The sequence below is a fragment of the Podarcis bocagei genome (assembly GCF_964188305.1).
Source record: "Podarcis bocagei genome assembly, chromosome: 8".
NCBI lineage: Eukaryota > Metazoa > Chordata > Lepidosauria > Squamata > Lacertidae > Podarcis > Podarcis bocagei.
Genome location: NC_138133.1, coordinates 51,502,334 through 51,527,849, shown reverse-complemented (window position 1 = coordinate 51,527,849; position 25,516 = coordinate 51,502,334). Strand labels below are relative to the sequence as shown.

General features: G+C 42.0%; 2 protein-coding genes across 2 annotated transcripts in view; both read right to left on the bottom strand.

Annotated features, from left to right (window-relative positions):
• Positions 1-504: 504 nt before the first annotated feature.
• Positions 505-25,516, bottom strand: part of LOC308593237 (chloride channel protein D-like) — a 63,452-nt gene continuing 38,440 nt past the window's right edge. The window contains exons 13-15 of the mRNA XM_081205350.1: positions 5,116-5,212; positions 3,164-3,259; positions 505-1,212 (exon numbers count right to left, since the gene is read on the bottom strand). Of these exons, the coding sequence (XP_081061476.1) occupies positions 982-1,212; positions 3,164-3,259; positions 5,116-5,212 (424 nt within the window). The 3' untranslated portion in view covers positions 505-981. The remainder of the gene's footprint in view (positions 1,213-3,163; positions 3,260-5,115; positions 5,213-25,516) is intronic.
• On the bottom strand, positions 20,247-21,950 carry LOC308593588 (uncharacterized protein; the record flags this gene model as incomplete). The annotated part of the gene is made up of 3 exons (XM_081206048.1): positions 20,247-20,541; positions 20,811-21,640; positions 21,927-21,950. The coding sequence occupies 3 exons, from the start codon at positions 21,948-21,950 to the stop codon at positions 20,436-20,438; spliced, it is 960 nt and encodes a 319-aa protein (XP_081062174.1). The 3' UTR covers positions 20,247-20,435.

Genomic DNA, 25,516 nt, shown 5'->3' with positions numbered 1-25,516 from the left:
AGGGCCATTTTTAGCATATGTGCCACCGGGGTGCAAAGATCTACCCAGCACCCCCAAATTTAGTTTAGCCACCCCCAAATTTTTTAGAGGGTCAAACTCAAAGTTGTTGACCTTTTTGGGGTGAGGAAAATCGCTCACATGTAACAACGACGCAGCAGAAATAACTGCTTTTGTTTCGTGACTCGTCGGGAATATTTGACGCTATGGAGTAACAGAGCGACGGAGAAGGGGGACGGGGACTTTTGAGAGGGACCGGTATACAGTAGGTATACATTTGACGCCCCCCCCCCCGAATACATTTGGTGCTCCCTAGAATTTGGCACCAGGGTGCCCCGCAGCCCTTGCACCCCCAGGTAAAGACAGGAGAGAGAGAGAGAGAGTTAAAGCCACTCAGTCATCTGGATTGTGAGGCCTGCAGTCGCTAGGGTGGGGTGAGACAGAGAGAGGGAAAGGGAGAGGGGGAGAAAGAGAGAGAGAGGAAGAAGCCTGTACTTAAGAACTAAAGTCGCATATAGTTTGGCCCTTAGTACCATCTTGTAAGGAAGAAATAGCACACTTATTATGATTTTAGGTAGGAATACTTAATTATTAATGATGTGTTTATACCATTTAAGACACATCATCCCTATGTGATTTAAACAAGATGTTAACATTGCAATATAAAAATTTCCACAAAATAATGCAGTACATAAACCAATGAAAATGATTCGTGTTTGCACCTTATATGCTATTATTATATCCTATCTGAGATTGGAATGAGAAAGAACTGTGCGAGTTGGGAATAAGATCCCAATTGTATGAACTCAAAGCCTGGATAATCTATTTGTCTCTTTTTATTTAGTAAATGGGAGAATTAGGCAAGGCTTATCCATCTGATATGCAGAGGATACACTGTAATACACACACATCCAAATTCAAAGAAGAACATACATACTTGTTCATTATGAAATTAAATTGAGCATTCCCTGTTCAGACTGCTTCCTAGTCTAAAAGCTCATCATCAGAGTGAAGCTGATTCGACGACTGCTGGAGTCCCAGCTTCTCTTCCAACTGCAAAGATATCAGATCTTTTCTGGTGATTATCCCAACAACCTGGTTCTGCAAATCAACAACTGTCAGGTGCCGAAGGCCCAGAGACCGAAATATGATGTATGTGCGTTGCAGTGAGAAATGGGCTTGAACCGACACTGCAGATTTGTTTATGTAGGGCTCCTGCAAGATTAAGTAAAGGACACATTAAGAGAAAACAGGTGTAACCTTATCATATCTTAATTCCCAAATGAAAGAAGAGCACAATGCAGTGGTGGTGGTGGTTGTTTTATCTCACTTGTACATTCAAATTATTTCTTTTTTTAAAATGGTATAATGGGGGGTTTATTTTTCACTAGAATTTCACATTGATACAGGAATCTACACAGATCATACAGGGAAGGGCAGTTAAAGCTAAACTCCAGTGGTACTTTCAAGAGTTCTGCGTGGCTTTGATAGGCATGTGGCAGTTTGTTAAACCAAATACGTTTTATAGTGAGGTTTTGTTACATTGCTCTTAATGACATCCTACAGCATTCCACTGCAGACGCTTGCAGAAAGAAAGAACAAAAGAACAAAAAGGGGAAATAAAATTAATCTATTTCTAAGAAGGCAATTTTAAATACCACTCTGGCACTCAGAATACAAAGTAATTTGGCTGAAGAACCACTGCAGCCATCAGTTTTGCTACAAGCAAAGCAAAGAGTCACTTCACATAGGGCAGCCTTTCTCAACCTGTGGGTCCCCAGATGTTGTTGAACTGCAACTCCCATCACCCCTAGCTAGCAAGGCCAGAGCTCAGGGATGATGGGAGTTGTAGTCCAACAACATCTGGGGACCCACAGGTTGAGAACCGCTGACATAGGGTGTTCTTCTTACATGAAGATGGGTTCCATAAAGCGGAGCCAGGGTTTCACACATAAATCTATGGAGATTATTTCTGTGTAGGAAAAGCTAGACGCACAGCACAAGTGTATTTTGCCACAACCAAGCCAGTCAGGAAGCTGATGTGCAGAGAGGTGATCTCATGGTTAAGGAAACATCAAGTATGAAGTGGCCTTGAGGTTAAATCCATTGTTTCTACATTTACTGAATTGTCACAGCAGAAAGTTTAATGCAGATGCACAATTCCTAAAACTAAAAGCAAACACCCCAAGTCAAGAAACATTCTCACTTGGTGACAATCACTCACATTTTTATAGTTCCCGGGCTAGATTGCTGCAAAACACTCTTGCTGGGGTTTCCCTGACAACTGTTCAGAAGCTTCAACTCATGTTGATGGTTGCCCCTGATGAATTGCTCCATTGGAAATGTACACAGCACTGCTCAGTGTGATCTGCATATTGGTTCCGCATGGTCCTCAAGACACAAACTGGAAAGCCCTCAACCAGAAAGCCCCCAACCACTTGGATCCAACATACCTACCATCTGCCACCTCTCTTATATCACAACCACAAGGTTAACCAAAATCACCTTAATGAGGTTGCTGCATGTGTGCCATAGGTAGGAGACAATGCTTGTAGAAAGACATAAGGCAGTCCTTAGGCTGTCCTCCAGCTACTGATAAATAAAATATTGTCATTCACAGACAACACAGTGCAGGTGCTACTCTTCTAGTCACTTTATGAGAGATCCAAACAAAGCTGCCTCCCACTTTAGCTTTCCAACCCAGCAGTAGAATATGAAAATATATACAGGAATACAGAGACAGGAAAATAAGTTTTTCCTTGTGCTGTTTGAGAGCAGGGAAAACTCAAGAGCTTCGCTATACATTGTGTCTTTGCAATTCCATAGGAGTCAAACACTGACATTTAAATGATTTGTTCCATTAACACTGGATCTTTTCGCCAATCTGGAACGTGTTTTAATCGCAAACCCCCTTGAAATGGTTGCCTTTGTTGTATTTTCTTGTTGGCTCATCGTATCAACATCTGTTATGTTTATATAATATGAATTAAAACTCAGGAATGCTGTTTGTACTCGGCTACTTTTGTTGAGAGTGTAGCGTCCCAGGATTGGCAGTGTTTATGTAAATCAGTGTAGCTGACAGAGCCGTCATAAACAGAAGAGAAAATATAACAAACACATTGTTCGTGGAGGAAATGTTTGTTTTCAGAGCTGGCTCTGCTCTTACCAGATTGATGAAGCGTTGCTGATACTGAGGGTCCGTAGTGTAGTGACCCAACAACATGGTCACCCGTTGCTGATTAGGCAGTTTTTCAACTCTGATCTGCAATAGAAAAGATGAATCACTATTATTTTGTGCAGTGCAATGCAACCAGGTGCAATTTCTAGCAAGAAAACCTATTAGCACAGAAAAATTCACTGAAGTTCTTTACACTATGGGACAAAGGTCCTGGGGGGGGGGGAGAGACATCTAAATTCAGCAAGTCAAGGTGATGGTTTCTGTACATGCTGTAGTGCAAGGTGAGAGCAGATAGAGCTTCCCTACCCTGGGAGGGTAGCCCTTCTAGGAGAAGGAAAACTCTGATCTTAAACCTCTGCTGCCTTGTGGATCTTTGGGAGAAGAAAAGACTAAGGAGTAAACCCTACACAAATATGGAGTGGAGCCCTTAAGATGGAGGATGGCACCTTGTATGCCTCCTTCCAGCAACTCCTGCAGCCAAACTGGTGCTAACTGTATTGCTCTGCTTTCCTTTAGACCAGTGTTCCCCAACCTTGGGCCTCCAGCTGTTTTTGGACTACAACTCCCATCATCCCTCGCTAGCAAGACCAGTGGTCAAGGATGATGGGAATTGTAGTCCAAAAACAGCTGGAGGCCCAAGGTTGGGGAACACTGCTTTAGACCACATCTTGTTGTATAGGCAACCCAGGACCTCCATGCACATTGGCCAGGCTTGAACCCTAGGGAAGTCACTTTGGGGCTGCTAATGCAGTGGTTTGGCTTAAAGAAGCATACTCCATTGTCTCTTGAGACAGACAGATGCTAACAAAAACAGGTAGTTCCAGCAGATTGAGATCTGGGAGAGGCAACTCATGCCGGATTGATTTATATTCCACTTTTCTGCAATGCCCCAACTCAGCATGGATTCACAACAGATACAGATACAACAATATATTCCATTACAGGTTTATTACAAAACTAGAAATTATCAAAATCACCAAAATCACAGAATAAACTATTTTAATAATCAATAATAATCAGCCCTACAAACTTCTATGTAATCATCTCCCTTGTAGAACTGGATTTTCCTAGAAATATTGCTTTAAGCACTACTATAGTGCTCCACTACAGTGGTACCTCGGGTTAAGTACTTAAATCGTTCCGGAGGTCCATTCTTAACCTGTTCTTAACCTGAAGCACCACTTTAGCTAATGGGGCCTCCTGCTGCCGCCGCGCCACCAGAGCCCGATTTCTGTTCTTATCCTGAAGCAAAGTTCTTAACCTGAAGCACTATTTCTGGCTTAGTGGAGTGTGTAACCTGAAGCATATGTAACCTGAAGCGTATATAACCCGAGGTACCACTGTACTTTGAAATTGTTACATCTGAACACAGGAAAAAACAGTCACTCACATTCTTACCAGCCTTTTGCAGCAAAAAATTCCACTCTGGGAATAGAATAACCAATAAAGCTAGGCTACTACAAGCAGGAAGCAGGGGAAGGGGAAGGGGGGTTGTATAACATGTATGTAGTATTTACCAACCACTTCTTTCAAAACTAGCAGTATGATTTCCAGAAGGGCCAGCGTCAAGTTTTGGCAGGCCCTTGGGCAAGATGCCCAGAGTGAGGTCCCTCTCTGCGTGGACCCATGTCCTTCACATTCCTGTATCTACAGCCCTTTCACCTGCCCTTTTCCATTAGGCCTAATTCATAGAGCCACTTAGCTTGAGAGGATAAGAGGACTGGAAAGTGCTGTTCCTTGCTCACTTACTTAAAAGGAACAAGTGAACAGACAGCAATAGGGAGGAAGAGAAACAGCAAAATCTGGGGGGCTCCAGAGAAAATCAGTGGGTCCTTTGCTAGGGGGTAAGCCTCAGTAAATGCCCACCCTGGTCCTCAGATCTAGAAGTGTTCCCTGTTCCGTGTGTGTGTGTGTGTGATAAATAAAAGGGCATTTATTACCTTCTGATAGGAAAGAAGAGGTGCACAAGATTCAGAGTCTTCTGTAGTCTCCTTTTCAAAGACGGCTTCATTTTCCAATAGCACACAGAGCTCAAGCCTAGTTTCATGAAGAATACATTCATCAGCAGACCAAAATAGCTATGAGACCAAGATTATTAATTTTTATCCAGAATTTTTCATCTATGTTGTTCCTCTGGGCATTAGCCTTCATGATGTCTCAATTCTGTACTCCCAGTAAACATTCAAATAAACATCAAACAGGGGATGAGCTCATACAACTATTAGCAACTAACAGAAGTGTTACACCATAGTCTTCCATACTGCCGGTCCAAAATTCACAGGTAAGAACCAAATCCCTATTATTTTGTGTTCTCTACTTCCTTAAAAGGAGAGGAAGTTCAAAAGTTGTACTACCACTAGGTTTAGTTTCCTTCGGGGCACTAGAGACTTACAGTTTCTTTGGAACATATGACAAACAAAGTCAGAGGCAGTTGGTTGGCCTACACTGAATGTGATAGGCTGGATTAGGTGGACTTTCAGTCTGATGTAGCTAAGTTCTTATGCTTACAGCATGTATGTATGGCAAACTGAACACCTCTATAGTTTTAAATTGGATGGTATATAACACAATAAATTCAGTTTGCCACACAAAAGCAATATCTTCATTAGAATTATTGGTTTTTTTAATGACAGCTCGTCATACCACCTACTGCTCATATGACCTACTGACACCCTACAGAACTTCCATTGGCTTAGGATTTGTTATTTGCTCTTCATTTTCTATTGATTAAATGTGACCATTCAGTTATAATTAGTTTTGTTATAAGTTCATATAGCAAAATAAATAGTTATGCTTGATAGAAGGAAGAAAAAGAAAGTTTGAGCAACCTTCTCTTAAAAATATTATCTGCATCTCTCACACAGCCTTCCTTTATCTATGGTATATAAATTATTATACATCCATCTTGCATCATGTTTTGTATTAAATCAAGATATTATGGTTTAAACATCAGCTGTACTCGAAACCATATATATCTGCAACCTGATTCAATTTTCAAATAGCTGTTATTATGGGTCTGTTTGAAAGAAATTGCCTCACAGAGAAACAGAATTGGTTTAACAGATATATCAAATGATACCTTGCGGAAGACTTGGCATGCAATCTAAATACAAGCTGAGCAAGGTTGTATTCAGTTACTCTCTAGTTCATTCAAGTGGAGGTTTAATAGGTAATAGGCATTTTGTTAATGTAAACAGCAGGAGCCAATGCGAAATTATTATCTGGTTGTAAATGTGCAAAGAACATTACGATATTTATCCTTACACAAATCCCGCGAGATAGCCCATTACAATGCCAGTTTTACATTTGGAATCTTAGCCATTGGCCTCTTCCCATTTGGCCATCTGAAATCTCATTTATACCTACCATTCAATTCTGTTATGAGTTGACTTTTTCTAGACACTGTTAAATTTCATTAAAACTATGAGCCTGAAAAGAGTGACAGCTGTTTCATGTTCACACATTAGACAACGTTTTCAGTACAGACATACATGATCCATTTAGAGACATTAGATCCAAGTAGAATGAATATATTCATGTTGGATGAATGGGTGTTACATTGCATCCCCTGACCTATGCATCTTTGTTTGACATGAACAGAGCCTGAAAAGAGCCTACACGCCCCCCCCCTTACACATATATGAGCTCACTTCTGACATTCAGAAAAATGTGTATCAGTTGTGGGTGGGGCTGGCTATTACAATATTGCTCCCCTCACATTGAGCAGTCTTTAAACCCAGATCAGGTATCACTAAAAGGCTTCCATGAGGCTGACTGCTCTAACTTATCCCGGACACAAGTCAATACTTCTACCTAACTTGACTTTGTTTCTACACCAGTTGAGGTTCATGTAAAGAGCCAGTAGAGTACAGCTTGCTATGCAATCAAAGCCACTGTAAAAGGTATCATGTAAGTGGAGGTCAGTGTGGGACCAGCTACACCATTCAGGCTACATGCAAAGGAAGCTTCGGAGTTAGGGTGTTTCAAAGGCAGTTAATGGAAATATGGCGTGTGTTCAATATATCTATCAATTCCAACAGAAAGTCTTTGTGTCACTGTACAAACTAACAAATCTATTATGGCATAAGCATTCACTGACTCATATCCAGGAAAACATATGCCACAATAAATGTGTTAGTCTTTAAGGTGCCATGAAGACTTCATTGTTTTTGCTGCTGCAGACTCACTGAGTTACCCTTCTGGAAACTATCCATGCCACTTTGTTTTCCTCTTCAGGCAATAAAGGGTTTAGGAATTCCCCAAGCATGAACATGCTTTATCTGGTATTCTTAAATAATAGCTCTGGATTGAACTGTGCTCCATACTCTGCTTCATAACATAAGAACACAAGAACAGCTTGCTGAATCAGGCCAATGGCCCATTTAGTCCAGCCTCTTGTTCCCACGGTGGCTACCCAATGCCTGTTAGATGACAGCAAACATGACCTGAGCACAGCAACACTGCCCACCTATGATTCTCAGCAACTGGTATTCAAAGGTCTGTTGCCTCTGTTAGCAGAGGTAGAACATAGCAGTAGCCGTGATGTAACAAACCATTGTAGTTACGTATTGTATGTGTGCCTTAACAAAAGCTGCCGTACTTCAAACATTTTCACACCTAAACAGGGCCCCTTTGACCACTGTACAATGTTCATTGTTCAGGATACAGAGAGATGGCGTCTGGGTGCAAGAAAATGACACCTTCTCTGGAATTTGCTGCCTGAAATGTTAGTAAGGATGGCTGCTGGAAGCTTATAAAAAGCTGTGCTGTCAGGTGGATTACATACATATGGTGCCAATTTCTGTGCATCTGCTGTTCCAAAGAGAATTATTTCACCTACTTTATTGAAAGGCAATTGAAGATTAGATATCTGATCACCATAAAAAGCTATAAGAAACAAAAACAGCAATAATGGTGTTTTGTCAAAAATGAAAATCACCCTGTTTTAGTTCTGACCTGGAGTTTGTTATTTTCCTAAAACAAGCCCATACTAGCTGTGTTTTTTAGGAGTAAAACAAATGTCCCATTTAGCACAATGCAAAAGAAAATGAACATTTGTTTGCCACCCGAGTCTAGCTGGTAAGTTTGATCATATTCCAAATTATTCAGCTTTGGCCTAAAATAAACCAGCAGGGAATCACATAGGAGCTAGGCTTTGAGAAATGAAAGAAAAATCCGGATAATGAAAAAGGCACATGGACACGCAATACGTCTATGCCGCAAGTACGATGAAGGAAAGTTTTGGAACACCACTAATGAAAAACAATCCAAGGCTATTAAACTTGCCACATTCAAGAGAAAAATGAGCACCCATTATTTCACTTGGACTTGCAGAAGTCATGCTTCAGAAGTATAACAAGATCATTCTTTGATGTTGCACATATCCTTCCTATCACATCATCAAGTCTCTAAAACAGCAGCCCAAGCATGTTTCTTGCACTATATTTTGGGCTTAACAGGAAGTTCTAGAGATCAGACGGTGAACTGGCAATTGTTACTCTGCTCTTTATTTATTTAGAAAGGAAGAAACCCCTTTAGGAAAGAACCTCTTTTCAAAGGTAGCCTGGCAAGGCCTTAGATCATTTTTAATTTATGATATTAGCTATGAAACAGGCATCATAAAGATACACATTTAAGTTTGCCCATTTGTACCCAAAGCTCCCACATTAGATACTATTCATTCTTGAGCAATATGCTAAAGCTATCAGAATGGGAAAGGTCTTGTACCCCACCCTTGTGCAAAAATTTCTTTCTCTGTGGATATAGAAAATTCTACACATTAGGGAACTGGCAGACATATTAATTATTATTATTATCCCTGAAAAAATAGTTACAAAATGCACTCAATGTAGATTAAGCAATTGTTGTGGAGGTACATTCTAATAGAAGAAGAAGAAGAAGAAGAAGAAGAAGAAGAAGAAGAAGAAGAAGAAGAAGAAGAGGAAGTCCAAGCAATTATATTATCGGTAAGATAATCAAGACATCACATTTCATCCTGCATTTTACTGTCTACATTTGACTTTACAGAAATTTGTCTAAGATTAGGGGGTATACAGTGGTACCTCTGGTTACGAACTTAATTCAGACTGGAGGTCTGTTCTTAAGCTGAAACCATTCTTATCCTGAGGCACGCTTTCGCTAATGGGGCCTCCAGTGCGTGATTTCCTTTCGCATCCTGGGGCAAAGTTCGCAACCAGGAGCAGCTACTTCCAGGTTAGCGGAGCTCGTAATCAGAAGAGTTCATAACCAGAGGTACCACTGTACATCCAATAAAGAACGAAATTGAAGGGAGTCAGGCAGATCTTCTTGTGCAGAAGGTTCCACAAGCAGAAAAGTGTTATTTGTATGTACACAAATAACTGTTGCACAATTATTTCACAAGTCGACTTGTTGTGATGGATTCTTCTGTTGCCCAATGTTTATAAATGGACCTCTGTTAGTACAAGAGACATTGCACCCATAGACTGAAAGCACTGAATACAATCTTGTGAGTGGCAAAATTATACAACTTGGTTATAAATATATTTCAAAGAACAGTAACTGACTCTGTGCAGCTACAATTTATTCAACCAGAATATGCTACAAAGTCAATTGATGTGATTAGTCTAATTCAGGGGTGGCCAACTCCCAAGAGACTGTGGTCTACTCACAGAGTTAAAAACTGGCAGTGACCACCCCCTTTTGGGGGGTTCAGGTCAAAGTTGTTGAGCTTCTTTTAGGGAGGAGGAAAGCCGCGTTTTTCGGGGGGGGGTGCAGGAAAAAAATGCTTAGCTTTTTTTAGGGGAGCCAAACTTGTTGAACTTCTTTGGGTGGCGCAGTGGTTTGAACCACTGAGCTTCTTGGACTTGCCGATCAGAAGGCTAGTGGTTCGAATCCCCATGACAGGGTGAGCTCCCGCTGCTCCATCCCAGCTCCTGCCAACCTAGCAGTTCGAAAGCACACCAAAAATGTAAGTAGATAAATAGGTACCGCTCCGGTGGGAAGGTAAACAGCGTTTCCATGTGCTGCTCTGGTTTCGCCAGAAGCAGCTTACTCATGCTGGCCACATGACCTGGAAAAACTGCGGACAAACGCCAGCTCCCTCAACCTGTAAAGCAAGATGAGCGCCGCAATCCCAGAGTTGTCTGCGACTGGACTTAACTGTCAGGGGTCCTTTACCTTTTTTAGTGATCTACCAGTGATCTACCATAGATGTCCAGTGATCTACCGGTAGATCACAATCTAGCTGTTGGAAGTGCCCGGTCTTATTCAATGAGGTTTACATTTGACAGAGTAGAGAAAGACAATGAGGCAGCCTTCAAACAATGCAACAGCTGCATTAAGTTTTTCCTGCTCCCGAGCATCATCCTCCACAACTCTCAAGGCCCCAGACCCTCTAATAAGGGGAGAATTTTCAGCCAAAGATACTCCCTTTTCTTCAGTACTCTATAGCTGCTGCTGGAGCTACATTATTTAGCACTGCACCCAAGGAAGAATAGAAACATGTAGAACTTTTATATGGGGGGGAGCAAAGTTATCTTTATTTTTATTCATCTGATGTCATTCTACTCCAGCCTTCCTCCTTTTTGGAGCACAGGGTGGAGACATATAATAAATTATTCCATTGGGCACAAAACAAAAACACAGAATTACCCTGTTATAAAGAAAATGCAACATTCTTGCATTCATTTATATTTTTTTCAAAAAACACATCAACAGTGATCCTTCCTCTGGGTGGAGTACAAATTAGAAAGGGTGCAAACAAGTCCAAGATTATGACAATGTGGTTAAATGGTAGTCAACAAAAACCATAAAAGGCAGAAAGAAATATTTTTACAACTAAGCAACTGGTGTAAACTGGGGCGAAGGAGAACATAAACTCTGACAAAGCCAGTGTAAATTGATAGTAAAACAAGTGAAGAAGGAATCCAGAGAACCAATAACTGAAGAAATGAAATAAAATATAAAAATGCATTTAAATACATCCAAAGCAAAACCTAGCCAGGAGGTATCAGTGAAATTGCTAGATGATAAAGGTAGTAAGTTTTGTCAAATACACAAATTATTTTGCTCTTTCAAAGTACACTTTCAACCTTCCCATGTCACTTTTGTTCTTGCTGGGTGATCAGAAATAGAAATGTTTAAGAGGATTTTAATTGCTGTCTAGTTCTGAGACTGAACAAAATTCCCTGAAGAGGTTCTTGCATCTCTTTTTCCAAGATGTGGTATTGTAAAAAAAAAATGTTTATAATGAACCTAGCTAACTTTCAATTGCAGATGACTCCATCACATACTTGCACTATAGGACAAATATATGATCAGTCTTTCCATACATATTAACATTCCCATCATGACCATATTTGAATCTAGCTGTTAACACCATATACTTACCTCAAAGCCACCCACAGGCTGTAGTTTGGCTACATATGTTTTTCATTTGCCTTTCAGAATTATAATTCACACACTACATCACTCCAGCTCATTCTGATAGAGCTTTGTACACCTGCACAGCTATCTGTGCAACAAAGCAAACCCTTTACTTTTTAAACAATGTGAAATGATGGCGTTCTTCAGCACAGACATTTTACACTATGCTCCAGACAGCTGCCTTAGAGTGATCTAAAAAAAAACTGCACAAAGAAAAAATAACTATATAGAAATTATTCATGTATAGACTAAGAGATTATTTGCATTTAGATACAGTGGTACCTCGGGTTACATACGCTTCAGGTTACAGACTCCGCTAACCCAGAAATAGTACCTCGGGTTAAGAACTTTGCTTCAGGATGAGAACAGAAATCATGCTCAGGCAGCGCAGCAGCAGTGGGAGGTCCCATTAGCTAAAGTGGTGCTTCAGGTTAAGAACAGTTTCAGGTTAAGAGTGGACCTCCAGAACGAATTAAGTATGTAACCAGAGGTACCCCTGTACTGCTATTTAAATTATAATATTATAACTTCCCAACATTATCATCTTTGTAGACTGCATATGTTCATGTTTAGCGAGGTCAGATTACAATATAGGGTTGGAAGCCACACATTGTGTATCACGTCAGACATTTTTCCATTCCCATTTGCTCTGTTTCAAATTCCCTATTGTGCCTACTACATTTTTAGCAGCAGCGATTTATGGAAGAATGTCAACGCTACTGTGTTCAGTTATTTACTGCAGTTTTAACAGCACTATGATAAAGGGCAGCATGTGACTTAGTGATACTCAGAGTATACCCACTGAAATTAATGGGTTTAAGTTAGTCATTATTTTAATGGGTCTTCTCTGACTATGACATTATCAGATGCCACCCTCAATAAATCATATATACACTCTGCTTTCAGGCAGTAGTTCATACTTGCCTCATAGGATCAGGAGGGAGCAAGGTTCCAAAGGCAAACTGAGGTAACATGTTCAACATTTTGGTATTGCACCAGTCTAGGTGTTTGGCCTTGATTTTCTGGACAGTTTGTAACAATCCATAGTTCTTATTTAAGAAATACAGAGTGTCTCATGTTGTTTATTCCAGTCTCACAAAATTTATCCCATGGCTCTCATTCATTTGGTTTAATCCTAGACTTATCAGGAGAGGTGATACTTCTGAGGACTGGGTTTCTCAAAGAAGGAGCTAGGAGATGGTGGGAAACAACCAGACGACAACAACAAAGCAAAAAATGATAGTCAGCTAAAAATGCTGTGCTGTCCTTGGTGCTAAAGGTACATGGTCTAAAAGACAAACAGAAGCCTATTCAAATATCTGGTAGACATGGATGCCAAACAAGAACGCACAGGATAGACCCATTCCCTGTATACCAACAAACACACCGGCCACATTCCTGATGCTGCAGGTTCAGTGACATTCTATGGAGATGAGAATCCTGGACAGTCGGTATTCCCACCCTTATGGAATAGCCCTACATCTGTACCCATACTGGCTCCCTACCAAATATACAGCAGAACCGAGTCATGGCTGGAACATGGCCTCCAAGGGTAAGGACTACCCTACATGTTCTGACCTACACACACACACTTCATGCGTTTATTCAGGCACCAAACACCTAAGTATGGGAAGATAAACTTAAATGTGCTCTGAATAAATCACAAATGGAACAAAATATTCAGTTTAAAAAGTACCCCATTTACTGTATTAAGCACTCTTCCTAGAGAACGACTCTTTTTTATTGTGCTAATCTTGGAAAAATGTAGCCTCTTAGAAAGTTTATTTCTCAGCGTTTTCTTTCAAAGCCGCAAAGAAGAAAGATTTGAAAACTGCACTGGACATTTTCTTTTGAGCAGGATGATCATCTATTTGTTTGTTTTTTATCTGAATATTTTTATTTTTATTTGTACTTTGATCAGATTTTCAGGAGGGGATCTTTTGCATATAAGCATTAAGGCCATTTCACCATATTTAGTTGATCAGTCGTATGAGTTTTCATTAATCACTTAAATTTGCATATGAATGGGGGGAAATAGTTCTGAAGGTGGAGGAGGAACTGGATAGTGACCCTCAACTGGTCTATAGAAGATACTGTTCCTGTAACTATTGCTTATACACCTGACTAGGGTAAATCTGCATTCCTGTCACTTAAGTGGCTTTCTACATGATCAATAAAAGTAAGCCCTTAGTCTTTGCATGATAAACCCTTTCAATGAGAACAGCATAATATTCTGTCAGTATGTGTAAAGGATAGGAACAGCCTTCTTGTGAAAAAGAAAGAATTATTCTATTTTAAACATAGATTAAATCGCACTCCTTGCTCCTCTAAAAACAGTAATAGATATATGCTCTAGCATAGTGGAAGGTAAATGTTTGAAAAATATGTTTTTGTACACACACATGCACTCAACAAAACCATGGGCTATATGCCAGAGAAACAGAGGAGGCAAATCCTGATTGTGATTTGTTTCAAAAATCTACATACCGTGGTTAAAAGAGCACTCCTACACTAGCATTGTGCTGCAGGGGACAACATACTTTCCAAAGTATTACAATAGATATAAAGTATTCTAGATGCCTGTGACATTCAAGTAAAATTAAATTATACACAGAAATGACAATAGCAATTAATGTTTTAACTGAGCATATTGTGCTTTTGCTACTCAGAAGCTGAAATAGTCCAGTGGAGAAGCTGAGGGAGAATATGAAATCTGATTAGAACAAATGAGAAACTAATGCACATTTTTTTGTGCAATACACTTATAATGAAGGAAGGCCTTGAAAGCAATTATGACATTGGGTTGTATCCAATGCTAGCCCTACACAGAGTAGGCCCACTGTAGTTAATGAGCATGACTAGCTTAGGTTCATGGATTTGAATGGATGTACTCCAAAGAATTGGATAAAACCCACTGAAATTTTCCCTGTTGAATCGCCAAAATAGGTCAATGTATCATCTCATTGTATTCTCTTTCTTAAGCAGCACGTACTCAAAACATATGGTTACACTGATGAAACACACGTGTCCCCAAACAAATGTTGGCTTAGCAAGTTTTTGATTTCGTTTGCCAACCAGAGGAAAAAGTATACCTAATAAACATATAATAACACAGACGTAGTCTTTTGGATCAATTATTTATCTCTAAAAGGATATTACTGCATAATGCAGCTTTAAGTTTTCAACTTTGTCATATTTTCTAAACTATGATCTCTTCGATTTACTTTCAGTTATGTGACACTGCACTTTACTGGAGTGAAAGCATGCATTAGCTAAACAATGCAGTTTGGAGTTAGTGTTCCCATGCATCATCATGAAAGTGTTTGTCTCGTCAGTGGTGTCATTATTGTTACTGAGTACATCTGCTCTGCCATAGCTTTCTAACACAAGAGCCATTTCTTACCAGAGAAACTAATTCAAGACTATGGATGTTTTCGAACAATCTTCCAGATTATAGATTTGATTAATTTTAACAAGTAACTGGCTCAAGAGCTCCCCCTTCCTCACCACTCCTCTTACACGCAGGGCTTAATTGATGAGTTCCTGTTATAAGCAAACCATAGTCTGCTATCACAGCAAAACTAAGGAAGGATTATAGCTCAGTAACAGAAGCATCTGCTTTGCAAGTAGGTCTCAAGATAGTGTCACCATATTTCAAAAAGTGAAACAAAAGTTAGTGAGATTTTCTGGCAAAGTTGTTGAGCTTTTCGGGCAAAATAGCAAAAAAAAAAAGAGAGAGAGAGAGAGAGGATGTTTTGGAGCTTTTTAAAAAGTAAAATCACACCCCAAACAGCACTGCTGACATGGGTTGCCATATGTCCAGATTTTTCTGACATTTTCCCAATTTCCGCCCAGACACTTCTTCCAGCAACAGCATTCAGGGTATGTCTGGAAAATTCCAGACGTAGGGCAACCCAATCTCAGATGCAATCCCTGGTAGAAATGTCCCCTGCCTGGAATCCTGGAGAGTGACTGCCAGCCAGTGTAGACAATACTGTGCTAGATGGACCAAAGTTCTGATTCAGTATAAGGTGGCATTCTTATGTTCCTAACCAACAAGCTATGGGTTTGAGCAATTTCACTATGCAAATTAATATTAAATGTACTTACTATTCTTTTTGAAAACAGTGTCAAGAAAACTAAGAGGGTACATTGGCTTTTCCTTACAGATATGTTTTGCTGCTACCTGTGTGGGTACTACCAGCACTTCACACTTTCACTTCTAAGTATGCAGTACAGTGGTGCCCCGCAAGAGGAATGCCTCGCAAGACGGAAAACTCGCTAGACGAAAGAGTTTTCCGTTTTGGAGGTGCTTCGCAAAACGAATTTCCTATGGGCTTGCTTCGCAAGATGAAAATGTCTTGCGAGTTCCTGCGGGGTTTTTTTCCTCCCCCCCCCCTTTTTCTAAGCCGCTAAGCCGCTTATCAGCTGATCCGATAAGCCGCTAAAAGCCGCTAATAGCGCTAATAGCGCTAATCCGTCAATGGGCTTGCTTCGCAAGACGAAAAAACCGCTAGACGAAGAGAATCACAGAACGGATTCTTTTCGTCTTGCGAGGCACCACTGTATGAGAATTCATAGGAGTTCCAAGATAGCTGCTAGAGAACCATTCACACATTAGTATAATTCTAATGTGGAGTGTGGCAACATTTTGAAGTCATGTAATTACAGTGCCTTATTTCCTGGGGCACCAGAAATAAGCCTCTGTTTGCAAAAATAGCTGAGCTTCAAATAACTCTGTTGTCGGAATGAATTCTGAGAAATTGAATCCACCAGTTTGGAAAGGCAGGAATGAATGGATGAATAAATGAATGAATGAATGAATAAACTCACAGACTGCTAGCTAGTGACAATTCATTGCCTAAGGTCATATTTTTTACCAGTAGAGGAAATGCTTAGGATGAACTCCTTCAATTTAAAAAAAAAATGCATGAGCAACCAATACAGGGCACAAACTATGCTGGCTTATTAATGTCAGACTATCAAAAAATGAGCAAAAAAATATCTGCCACCCAAGTGAACTGGCAGAGTTTCCCTCCCCACTTTTATGTTGTCTTACTGTCAGTTTCAGGTCGAATACGTTTCTGGCAATGCCCACTCTTTTGCAAAACGGTTTAGCCTGAAGACAACCAATTTCCAACAACCACTGAAATTTCAGTAAGCTCCGAGGATGGGAGGAGAAGGAGCTGCTTCAGTGATGAAACTACACAGAAACGCAGGTAAACTGCCAGAAGTTTCACTTATTTGCTAAACTGGCAATACAAGTTTTTCACTAGTTTATCTTTACAGGCAAAGTGTTGGACATTTGTACAGACAGGATACAGCATTATGGTTTCTGGTTAATCACCTTTTTCTGTTCTGCTAAATAAATCGAAAATATTTCCTTTTGTTGAAAGGCAGACAAGACAAACAAGCAACAAGAGATTTACTGCATTGTTCAGAACAGAAAAAGAGCACTGCTCTCACAGGGACTGTTGTCATGGTGATTAACCAGATGCCTGTGGGAAGCATGTAAGCAGAGGGGACAAGCGCTTGTGGTCCCACAGTATGCTGAAGGTAGTACACAGCCATTGTGGCAAGTAGCCATTGATAGCCTTACCCTCCATTAATTTGTCTAAAGGCTTTTTAAAGTCATCCAAGATGGTAGCCACCACACAAGGATGGGGGAGAAATTCAATTCTGTTGGCATTTTAATGAGAAACTACCCAATTTGTGCTTGTCAAACCGACATGCAAACTGAAACACAGCTCCCCTTTGAAATTTGTTTTTCTCCAAATTTTGCAATGCAGTTCTCCAGTCAAATGACATGTACAAAAGGCATACATTAGGGGAAAGGTTGCATCACATCAAAAGTCAAACATTAGTTAAAGTAACACAAAAATGTGTTGCATTAGAGGAAATTGCTTGCAAAAATGTGAATATTTGTCAAAGCTGCACAGAAGCATATTAATTAGGAGAAATTCACACTATGATACTGACAAATTTTTGTAAGAGAATTTTATTCATGCACCCCTACAGCTTGCAGTAGTGAATTCTGTGATTTAACTACGTGCTGTGTGAAGAAATACTTCCTTTTTTCTGTCCTGAACCTCCCACTGTTCAGTTGATATGGAAACAGGATGAAGTGAACTGGAAAACAAGAAACTGAGAGAAACCAAAAATTGACAGATTTTTCGATATTTCTGCCTGGTGAATAACAGGTTCCTGTCTACATTACAAAGACTAAACAACAACTAAACGCAAAGAAAACAGAATAGTTCCTTGGTAATTACTTAACGTGTGATATTTTATTGTATTTTTGGTTTTTATGGAAGCCGCCCAGAGTGGCTGGGGAGGCCCAGCCAGATGGGCGGGGTATAAATAATAAATTATTATTATTATTATTATTATTATTCTCATACTTTTCACAAATTGATACAAAAGCTTAACAAATGTGCTTATTATAGCAGGAGTCTTTGAATAGCAAAATTCAATGACCCAAAGACTGAGCCGCAATAAAAAAATACAATATGTGTTGTGGGAGAGCCAAACAAGATGTAATGTTACATGAGAGATGCAGGGGCAGTATGTCTACAGGAAAAATTTGTTCTTATTTTTACTGGAAACCAGTTTCTGTGCTTAAGAAGAGGGATCTCTCAGCCCTTTCCTTTCCTGTTGTTTGTCCCCTCAAAATTACTTTCGTCTCCCTCTTCACAACCAAAGAGGGAAAGAGAGACAAGCTGGTTGGGGAGGACAGTTTTGAGCAGACCAATGGCAATCCCTTCCCTCCTGCCATTCAGCCATTTGAACTTGGACCCTCCAGTGCCCTTATAACAACAATTCTCTCTCTTTATTTATTAGACACTTACCACAAAAGTCCCTAAGAGACTTACAAAAAAAGGTTAAAAGCCAAAAGGCATAACATATAAAGCAACACATTTTAATAAAACCATTCCAATAACCCATACACAAATCCAGCAAGGGAAAAACAAAAGCTCCTGCAGCAAGGACATTTCATTCAATAGCCCATCAACCAGCTTGTCATAATCCATCAAATGCCTGGGAGAAGAGATAGCTTTTAACCTGACACTGAAATTATGTTCATCATGGTGCTAGGTAGAGCTCACTCGGGAGAGTGTTTCACAGATGGGAAACCATACATAAAAAGGGCTTCTCCCTTGTTACCATCTTCCAAACCTACCTCAGACGGGGGACCTGAAAAGGCTTCAGAAGAAGACTGAAGGGTTTGGTTAGGTTCATACAGCAAGAGTTGCTTCAAAAGATATTGCAAAAGATTTTGGGGTCCTAAGCTATATAGGGCTTTAAAGGCTAAAGCCTGCACTTTGAATTGGGCCTAGAAATTTGCAGGCATCCTGCACAGCTGTGTCAAGATTAGTGTTATATGATCTGCTCATCTTGAGCCTGTCAACAATTAGGTGTGCAGCAGCCAGGAATATTGTATAGCCAACAGACCAGAACTGAACTTCACAAAATCTAAAGTGCTTGTTTTCTCAAGATCTTGGAAGCCTCGTAGGTGGGAGATCAGTGGAAACCCGTTGGAACAGGTTGAAAACTTTAAATACCTAGGCATCCTATATAACGCTTCCTGGAAATACCATTGTAAGCTTGCACTTAACGGAGAGGATACTCTAGCTCTGACTATCACCCATTTCTTCTCTAACAGCTCTCAGCTTCACTAAAAGTCTTTAAGGCCAAAGTAGCCCCTCAACTCCTGTATGGTGTTTCATTATGGTTTGGTGCAGTTAACCAATCGTTGGAAAGCATCCAATCCAAATTTCTGTGCAAAATCCTGGGGCTGCCAAATGGTGTGCCATATGGCTTATGGCTCTGGATACCAAAGCATGACATTGTGGAGAATGTGGCAAGATTTTTGAGTGAAACTATGAAATTACATCACCATAGGTCATAAGAGCCATCTTCGTACCTCATGATGTCTGGACAATTTTATCTTAATGTATATCCTACTATGTTTTGTCAGCTGTGTTGTGTTCTGATCCATGTATACGATGCCAACAAAGGAGATTGATTGAATTAGGTGGCCACATACTGCACTAGCTACAGTTTCCAAACTATCTTCAAAGGTGGTCCGCTAAGACTTTTTTAAAAGGTCTGTCTTATAATATCTAGTTTGACACTCAGTCTCAGAAGCTGCTTTTGACACTCATTTGGAAAAGTGGTATCAAAATCCCTGCATTGCAGGGGGTTGGACTAGATGACCCCAACTCTACAATTCTATAGTAAAAGGTAAAGGTACCCCTGCCCGTACGGGCCAGTCTTGTCAGACTCTAGGGTTGTGCACTCATCTCACTCTAGAGGCCGGGAGCCGGCACCGTCCGCAGACACTTCCAGGTCACGTGGCCAGTGTGACATCGCTGCTCTGGCAAGCCGGCACCAGCGCAGCACACGGAACGCCGTTTGCCTTCCCGCTAGAAAGCGGTACCTATTTATCTACTTGCACTTAAGGGTGCTTTCGAACTGCTAGGTGGGCAGGAGCTGGGACCGAAAGATGGGAGCTCACCCCGCCGCAGGGATTCGAACTGCCGACCATGCGATCGGCAAGTCCTAGGCACTGTGGTTTTACCCACAGCACCACCCACGTCCCTCTACAATTCTATAGTTCCATGAAAATAAGGTGGGTGAGAGACACTGGCTCCACAGAGAGAAAAGAATTACCGTATTTTTCGCACCATAGGACGCACTTTTTCCCTCCTAAAAAGCAAGGGAAAATGTGTGTGCATCCTATGGAGCGAATGCAGGGGGGAGGCAGGCGGGAAAAGCCCCCAAGAGCCACACACAAGCTCCGTGCGCTCTTGCGGGCTTTTCCACAGGAGGGAGAAGGGACTGACTGGCCGCATCAGTCCCTTCTCCCACCTCCCAGGAAAGCCAGGAGAAGCCGTGCAGCCCTTTTAAAGTGCGCGCGGCTTCTGCCGGTTTTGCGGGAGGTGGGGGAATTCCCCCACCTCCCAGGAAAGCCAGGAGAAGCCGCGCAGCCCCTTTAAAGAGCTCACGGCTTCTGCAGGCTTTTGCAAGAGGTGAGGGAATCCCCCCACCTCCCAGGAAAGCCAGGAGAAGCCGTGCAGCCCTTTTAAAGTGCGCGCGGCTTCTGCCGGTTTTGCGGGAGGTGGGGGAATTCCCCCACCTCCCAGGAAAGCCAGGACAAGCCGCGCAGCCCCTTTAAAGAGCTCACGGCTTCTGCAGGCTTTTGCGAGAGGTGAGGGAATTCCCCCACCTCCCAGAAAAGCCAGGAAAGCCCTGCACAGCGTCTCCCGGCAAGGAGAGGCTGTACGGGGCTAAAGGGGAAGGCAAACCAGCAAGTGGGATCCATCCCGCTCGCTGCCTTGCCTTCTTCCATAGCTGCGCGCAACCCCTCCGCAAGGAGAGGCTGCGCCGGGCTAAAGGGGAAGGCAAAACAGCGAGCGGGATCCATCCCGCTCGCTGCCTTGCCTTCTTCCATAGCTGCGCGCAACCCCTCCGCAAGGAGACGCTGCGCGGGGCTAAAGGGGAAGGCAAAACAGTGAGCGGGATCCATCCCGCTCGCTGCCTTGCCTTCTTCCATAGCTGCGCGCAACCCCTCCGCAAGGAGACGCTGCGCGGGGCTAAAGGGGAAGGCAAAACAGCGAGCGGGATCCATCCCGCTCGCTGCCTTGCCTTCTTCCATAGCTGCGCGCAACCCCTCCGCAAGGAGACGCTGCGCGGGGCTAAAGGGGAAGGCAAAACAGCGAGCGGGATCCATCCCGCTCGCTGCCTTGCCTTCTTCCATAGCTGCGCGCAACCCCTCCGCAAGGAGACGCTGCGCGGGGCTAAAGGGGAAGGCAAAACAGCGAGCGGGATCCATCCCGCTCGCTGCCTTGCCTTCTTCCATAGCTGCGCGCAACCCCTCCGCAAGGAGACGCTGCGCGGGGCTAAAGGGGAAGGCAAAACAGTGAGCGGGATCCATCCCGCTCGCTGCCTTGCCTTCTTCCATAGCTGCGCGCAACCCCTCCGCAAGGAGACGCTGCACGGGGCTATGGCTTCTTTAGCCCTGCGCAGCGTCTCCCGGCAAGGAGAGGCTGCATGGGGCTAAAGGGGAAGCCAAAACTTGGCTTGCTCCATAGCTGCGCACAACCCCTCCGGCAGGGAGAGGTTGTGCGCACCCTGTACGCTGCTCTTTGGGGCTGGGGGGGGAAGATTTTTTTCTTGATTTCCCCCCCTAAAAACTGGGTGCGCCTTATGGTCCGGTGCGCCCTATGGTGCGAAAAATACGGTATGTCCTAACTACATTATCTTTAGGCCTGGCTAAGATGTAACAACCTCAGTTCAAAAACAGATCCTGGTTTCTTATCTTGATTGCTAAGTAGCATGTTACCAGAGAGCACAAGATTGTCTCCATTTTGTCCCCATCCGAACACCTTGGCTCATAATCCCCCTCTTGCCTGTTAACAACTAGCTGGCAAAAGCTGGCATGCCAGGACAAAGTGTGCTTGCAGCGCTAGTCACCATGAACAAGAGAGCTTCCAGTTCCTCTATGCCTCAGGCTAAGGAGTTCTTGGATGCACAAAAGGCAAAAGTTCCCCAGATCGTAAGGCAATCAGGAAAACCCCTTACCAAGTAACTATTCACAGCCTAGAGTTCTTCCAAATAGTACTGAAATGCACTCACCTAGCCTGAAGCATGAGTCTATTCAGTAAAGCACAGGCCATCAACCTCCCTTTTTCATCTGGAAATCTTTATTTCTGTTGCCACCTGAGCTGCTGCCAGTTTCTGTCTTTTTAAGGCTATAACTGGTTTTGGCCCCCTGAACTCAGCTTGATTTAAAGAGAGCACTCTTGCAGGCACACAAGCAGTGTGACGGATTCATGGAACTCCCAGCTTTGGGGGCCCATCTCTCACTCCACTGTCCCGCAATCCTTGGTTGGTAAAGCCTTGCCATGTTACACCAGCTCTTCACCCCAATGTTGAGGACTCTCATTCACCCTCCCTTTGAAGTGTTTTCAGTCAGATCTATTGCAATATGTCACATCCTCCCTTCCTTTGATTTCCCCCTCTTTCTAGCTTCCCAGCTTCCACAGCATCCTCCTTTCTTCCCCCTGCTCCCTAAACTGAAGTTCACACCATGCAGCCACTCACAGCTCACTTTTGCCTAATCTTTCACTCCCCCACTTCTGGGACAAGACTTCTGTAAGTTAGCTTGCCATTCACCTTTTTCTGGAAAAAATCTCTGGCCTTGCCTTCTCCAGGTGTCTTGTGAACCACAAATGGTGAGGATAAACGAATAATAATAATTGTGAGGAATAATAGTTGTGAGAATAATCTAACCCAAACCTAGACCAGTACCCCCTAAAATTACACACACTGTGCTACTATATATTGTGGTTAAAAAAGAAATAAAGCTAGTTTTGGGATCAGTTCTATGAGACCTGAGAGAAGCCTGTTAGAATATAGCCAGGCCTACAGGGGAAAGAGATTCTCCTAGCACTAAAGTATTCACTCGAAGTTATTTGTGGTCCTGAAGGGCTAGTTCCCTGAACATGGAAACGTAGATGCCAGGCATATATAGAATGCACGTCCCATGCAAACATAGTTACAACCACAGTGTTCCGGTTCAGTCATCATGGAAAACGCCTTTAAAATGACATAATATAAAGCAAGGCATACAAAGAGAGAGAGAAGAGTACCTGGGCACATGGTTCATTCTTGGGTCAAGAAACCATAGTTTATCATTACATCTGAACTGTAAAATTGTCACATTTTTCTGATAAGAACTCCAAAAACTGTAGTTTGGTACAGGTTTGCAGAACTGTTAAAATGTAGAAACGATAGGGATGTTTTCAACTAAATTATACTCAGAGTAGATTCATTTAAATTAATGGACCTGTTTTGGGGGGGTCTGCTGTGCATAGGAATAACATTGAATACAGTCCTTAGGCTTCCTACTTCTCAAACAAACAGATAACACATTTTTCACAGTGCCTAGTACTGTTGGGTTCTCATCCCTTACTGATTCACGTGAAGATGTGGCAGACACCTTCACTTTTTATTCCCATTGTTTTGTGATTTAGTGCAGTATTTTACAACTATCAGACACTCTCCCACAATTGGCAAGTGATGGGAAGTTCAAAATGGTATGGGCAAGTTAACAAGGGAAAGAATGAGACAAGCATTTTGGCTTGATCATTTATTAGCATCAGTTCTGGTTTTATTGCAGTGGACAGCTGGGAAATAAATGAGTGGGTTATGTTTATTTAATGTAACATATTCAACCTGGCGGACACCATAGTTTGCAAGCCATGAGCAGCGTAGTTCTGTGGTTTCTCGTATGCTTTTTAATATCATTTAAAGGAAGCAGCAAGACATTGACAGAAAAACATTATAAGAATATATGTTGGTCTCTTCACACTTTGGGTTGGATCCATTCATTGAATTTAGGATCCATTGAAGTTAATGGATCATGACTTAAGTCCCAGTGGCCTGGTTCGCGTGACACAGTAAGCCAAACCAGTGGCGTAGCGTGGGTTGTCAGCACCCGGGGCAAGGCAAGTAATTTGCGCCCCCTAACCCGTGGATTTGCGCCCCCTAACCCTAACCCCCAGATGTTGCGCCCGGTGCGGCCGGCCCCCCCTGCACCCCCCACGCTACGCCACTGAGCCAAACTATGGCTTATCATGGCCACACAAATGCACACATGCAACTGATTTGCTCCTCCCTGGTGCTTTTTGCTCCTTCGCTACACTCTGCGCTAAGCCAAACCAGGGCTTGTGGTTAAACCCTATCCCTTTGCTAATCATACCATTGTTACAGGTCATAGTTAGCAAGGACAGAGCTTAACCATACATCCAAGTTCAGACAACATGCTAAGCCAAACGTTGCCTTAGCTCAGCATGGTGTGTGAGCAAAAAGGACCAAGCAGGTTCAAAGTGATTGCAAGCCTCTCTCCAGGAGCCCACGTATTCATGCAGTCACAGTAAGCCATGTTTTAGTAACTTGTTCTAAACAATTTTAAATATTGTATTTAGGGATGGGACCACAGATCACTTGACAGATTATCTGCTTTGCATGCAGAAAGTATCCGATTCAATCCCTGAAATCCCCAGGAAGGGCTGGGAGGGACTCTTGTGTGGAAACATGCAGAGTTTCTGCCAGTCAATATAGGCAATATTGAGCTAGATGGACTAATGATTTGACATGGCATAAGGCAGGTTCTTATGTTGCTACATTGCTGCAACCCACCTTGGGATCTTATGGTGCAGGTGAGTAAGAAACAACAACAACAACAACAACAACAACAACTTGTTAACTGAACCTGGACCCAACCTATTTTGTTTGTAGGCATACAGTACAAATATGACAATTTTAAAGTATGAATCTTAAAAATATTCATATAGGTAGAAGTGCATCATATAGATATACTTATCAAGAAGTCTTGATTGGCTGACTCAATAGGAGAATCTTGTTTGCCCTTCACAATATGTGAAACTGCCGTGTGTGACAAGGAACATTGGGGGAAATTATCACTAGGGTTTAAATTTTGATGCAACTGAAATGAAATGCACATTACTTCACCCAAATATGCACATCATGGATTACACTCTGATAACTTGTATAGATTTCAAATCAAGTGACTCATCTTAAGGAACTGTTTTTTATTCTTCTGAAATGCCCAAATGATGTGAGCAAATGGATACTCATAGTCTATCATCTCCAGGTTTTCAGGTTTAACTGAGTAAAGAGGTCCCTGCTTACCGTACATTCCAACTATTTCTAATTTTTTCTTGGGGAAAATGCATTAATGGTTGGGGGTAAGCAAGGAAACAGTTGTCTAGACGGCAAAAAGGTAGGGTGTTCTGTTCTAAACGTGGCCAGTTTTTTATATATGTCATACACCCACCCACGTAAGCACACATCTTCTTATTGTTTGATCATCGAAACTAAGCCAAAAGTTATAATGTTGGGATATTT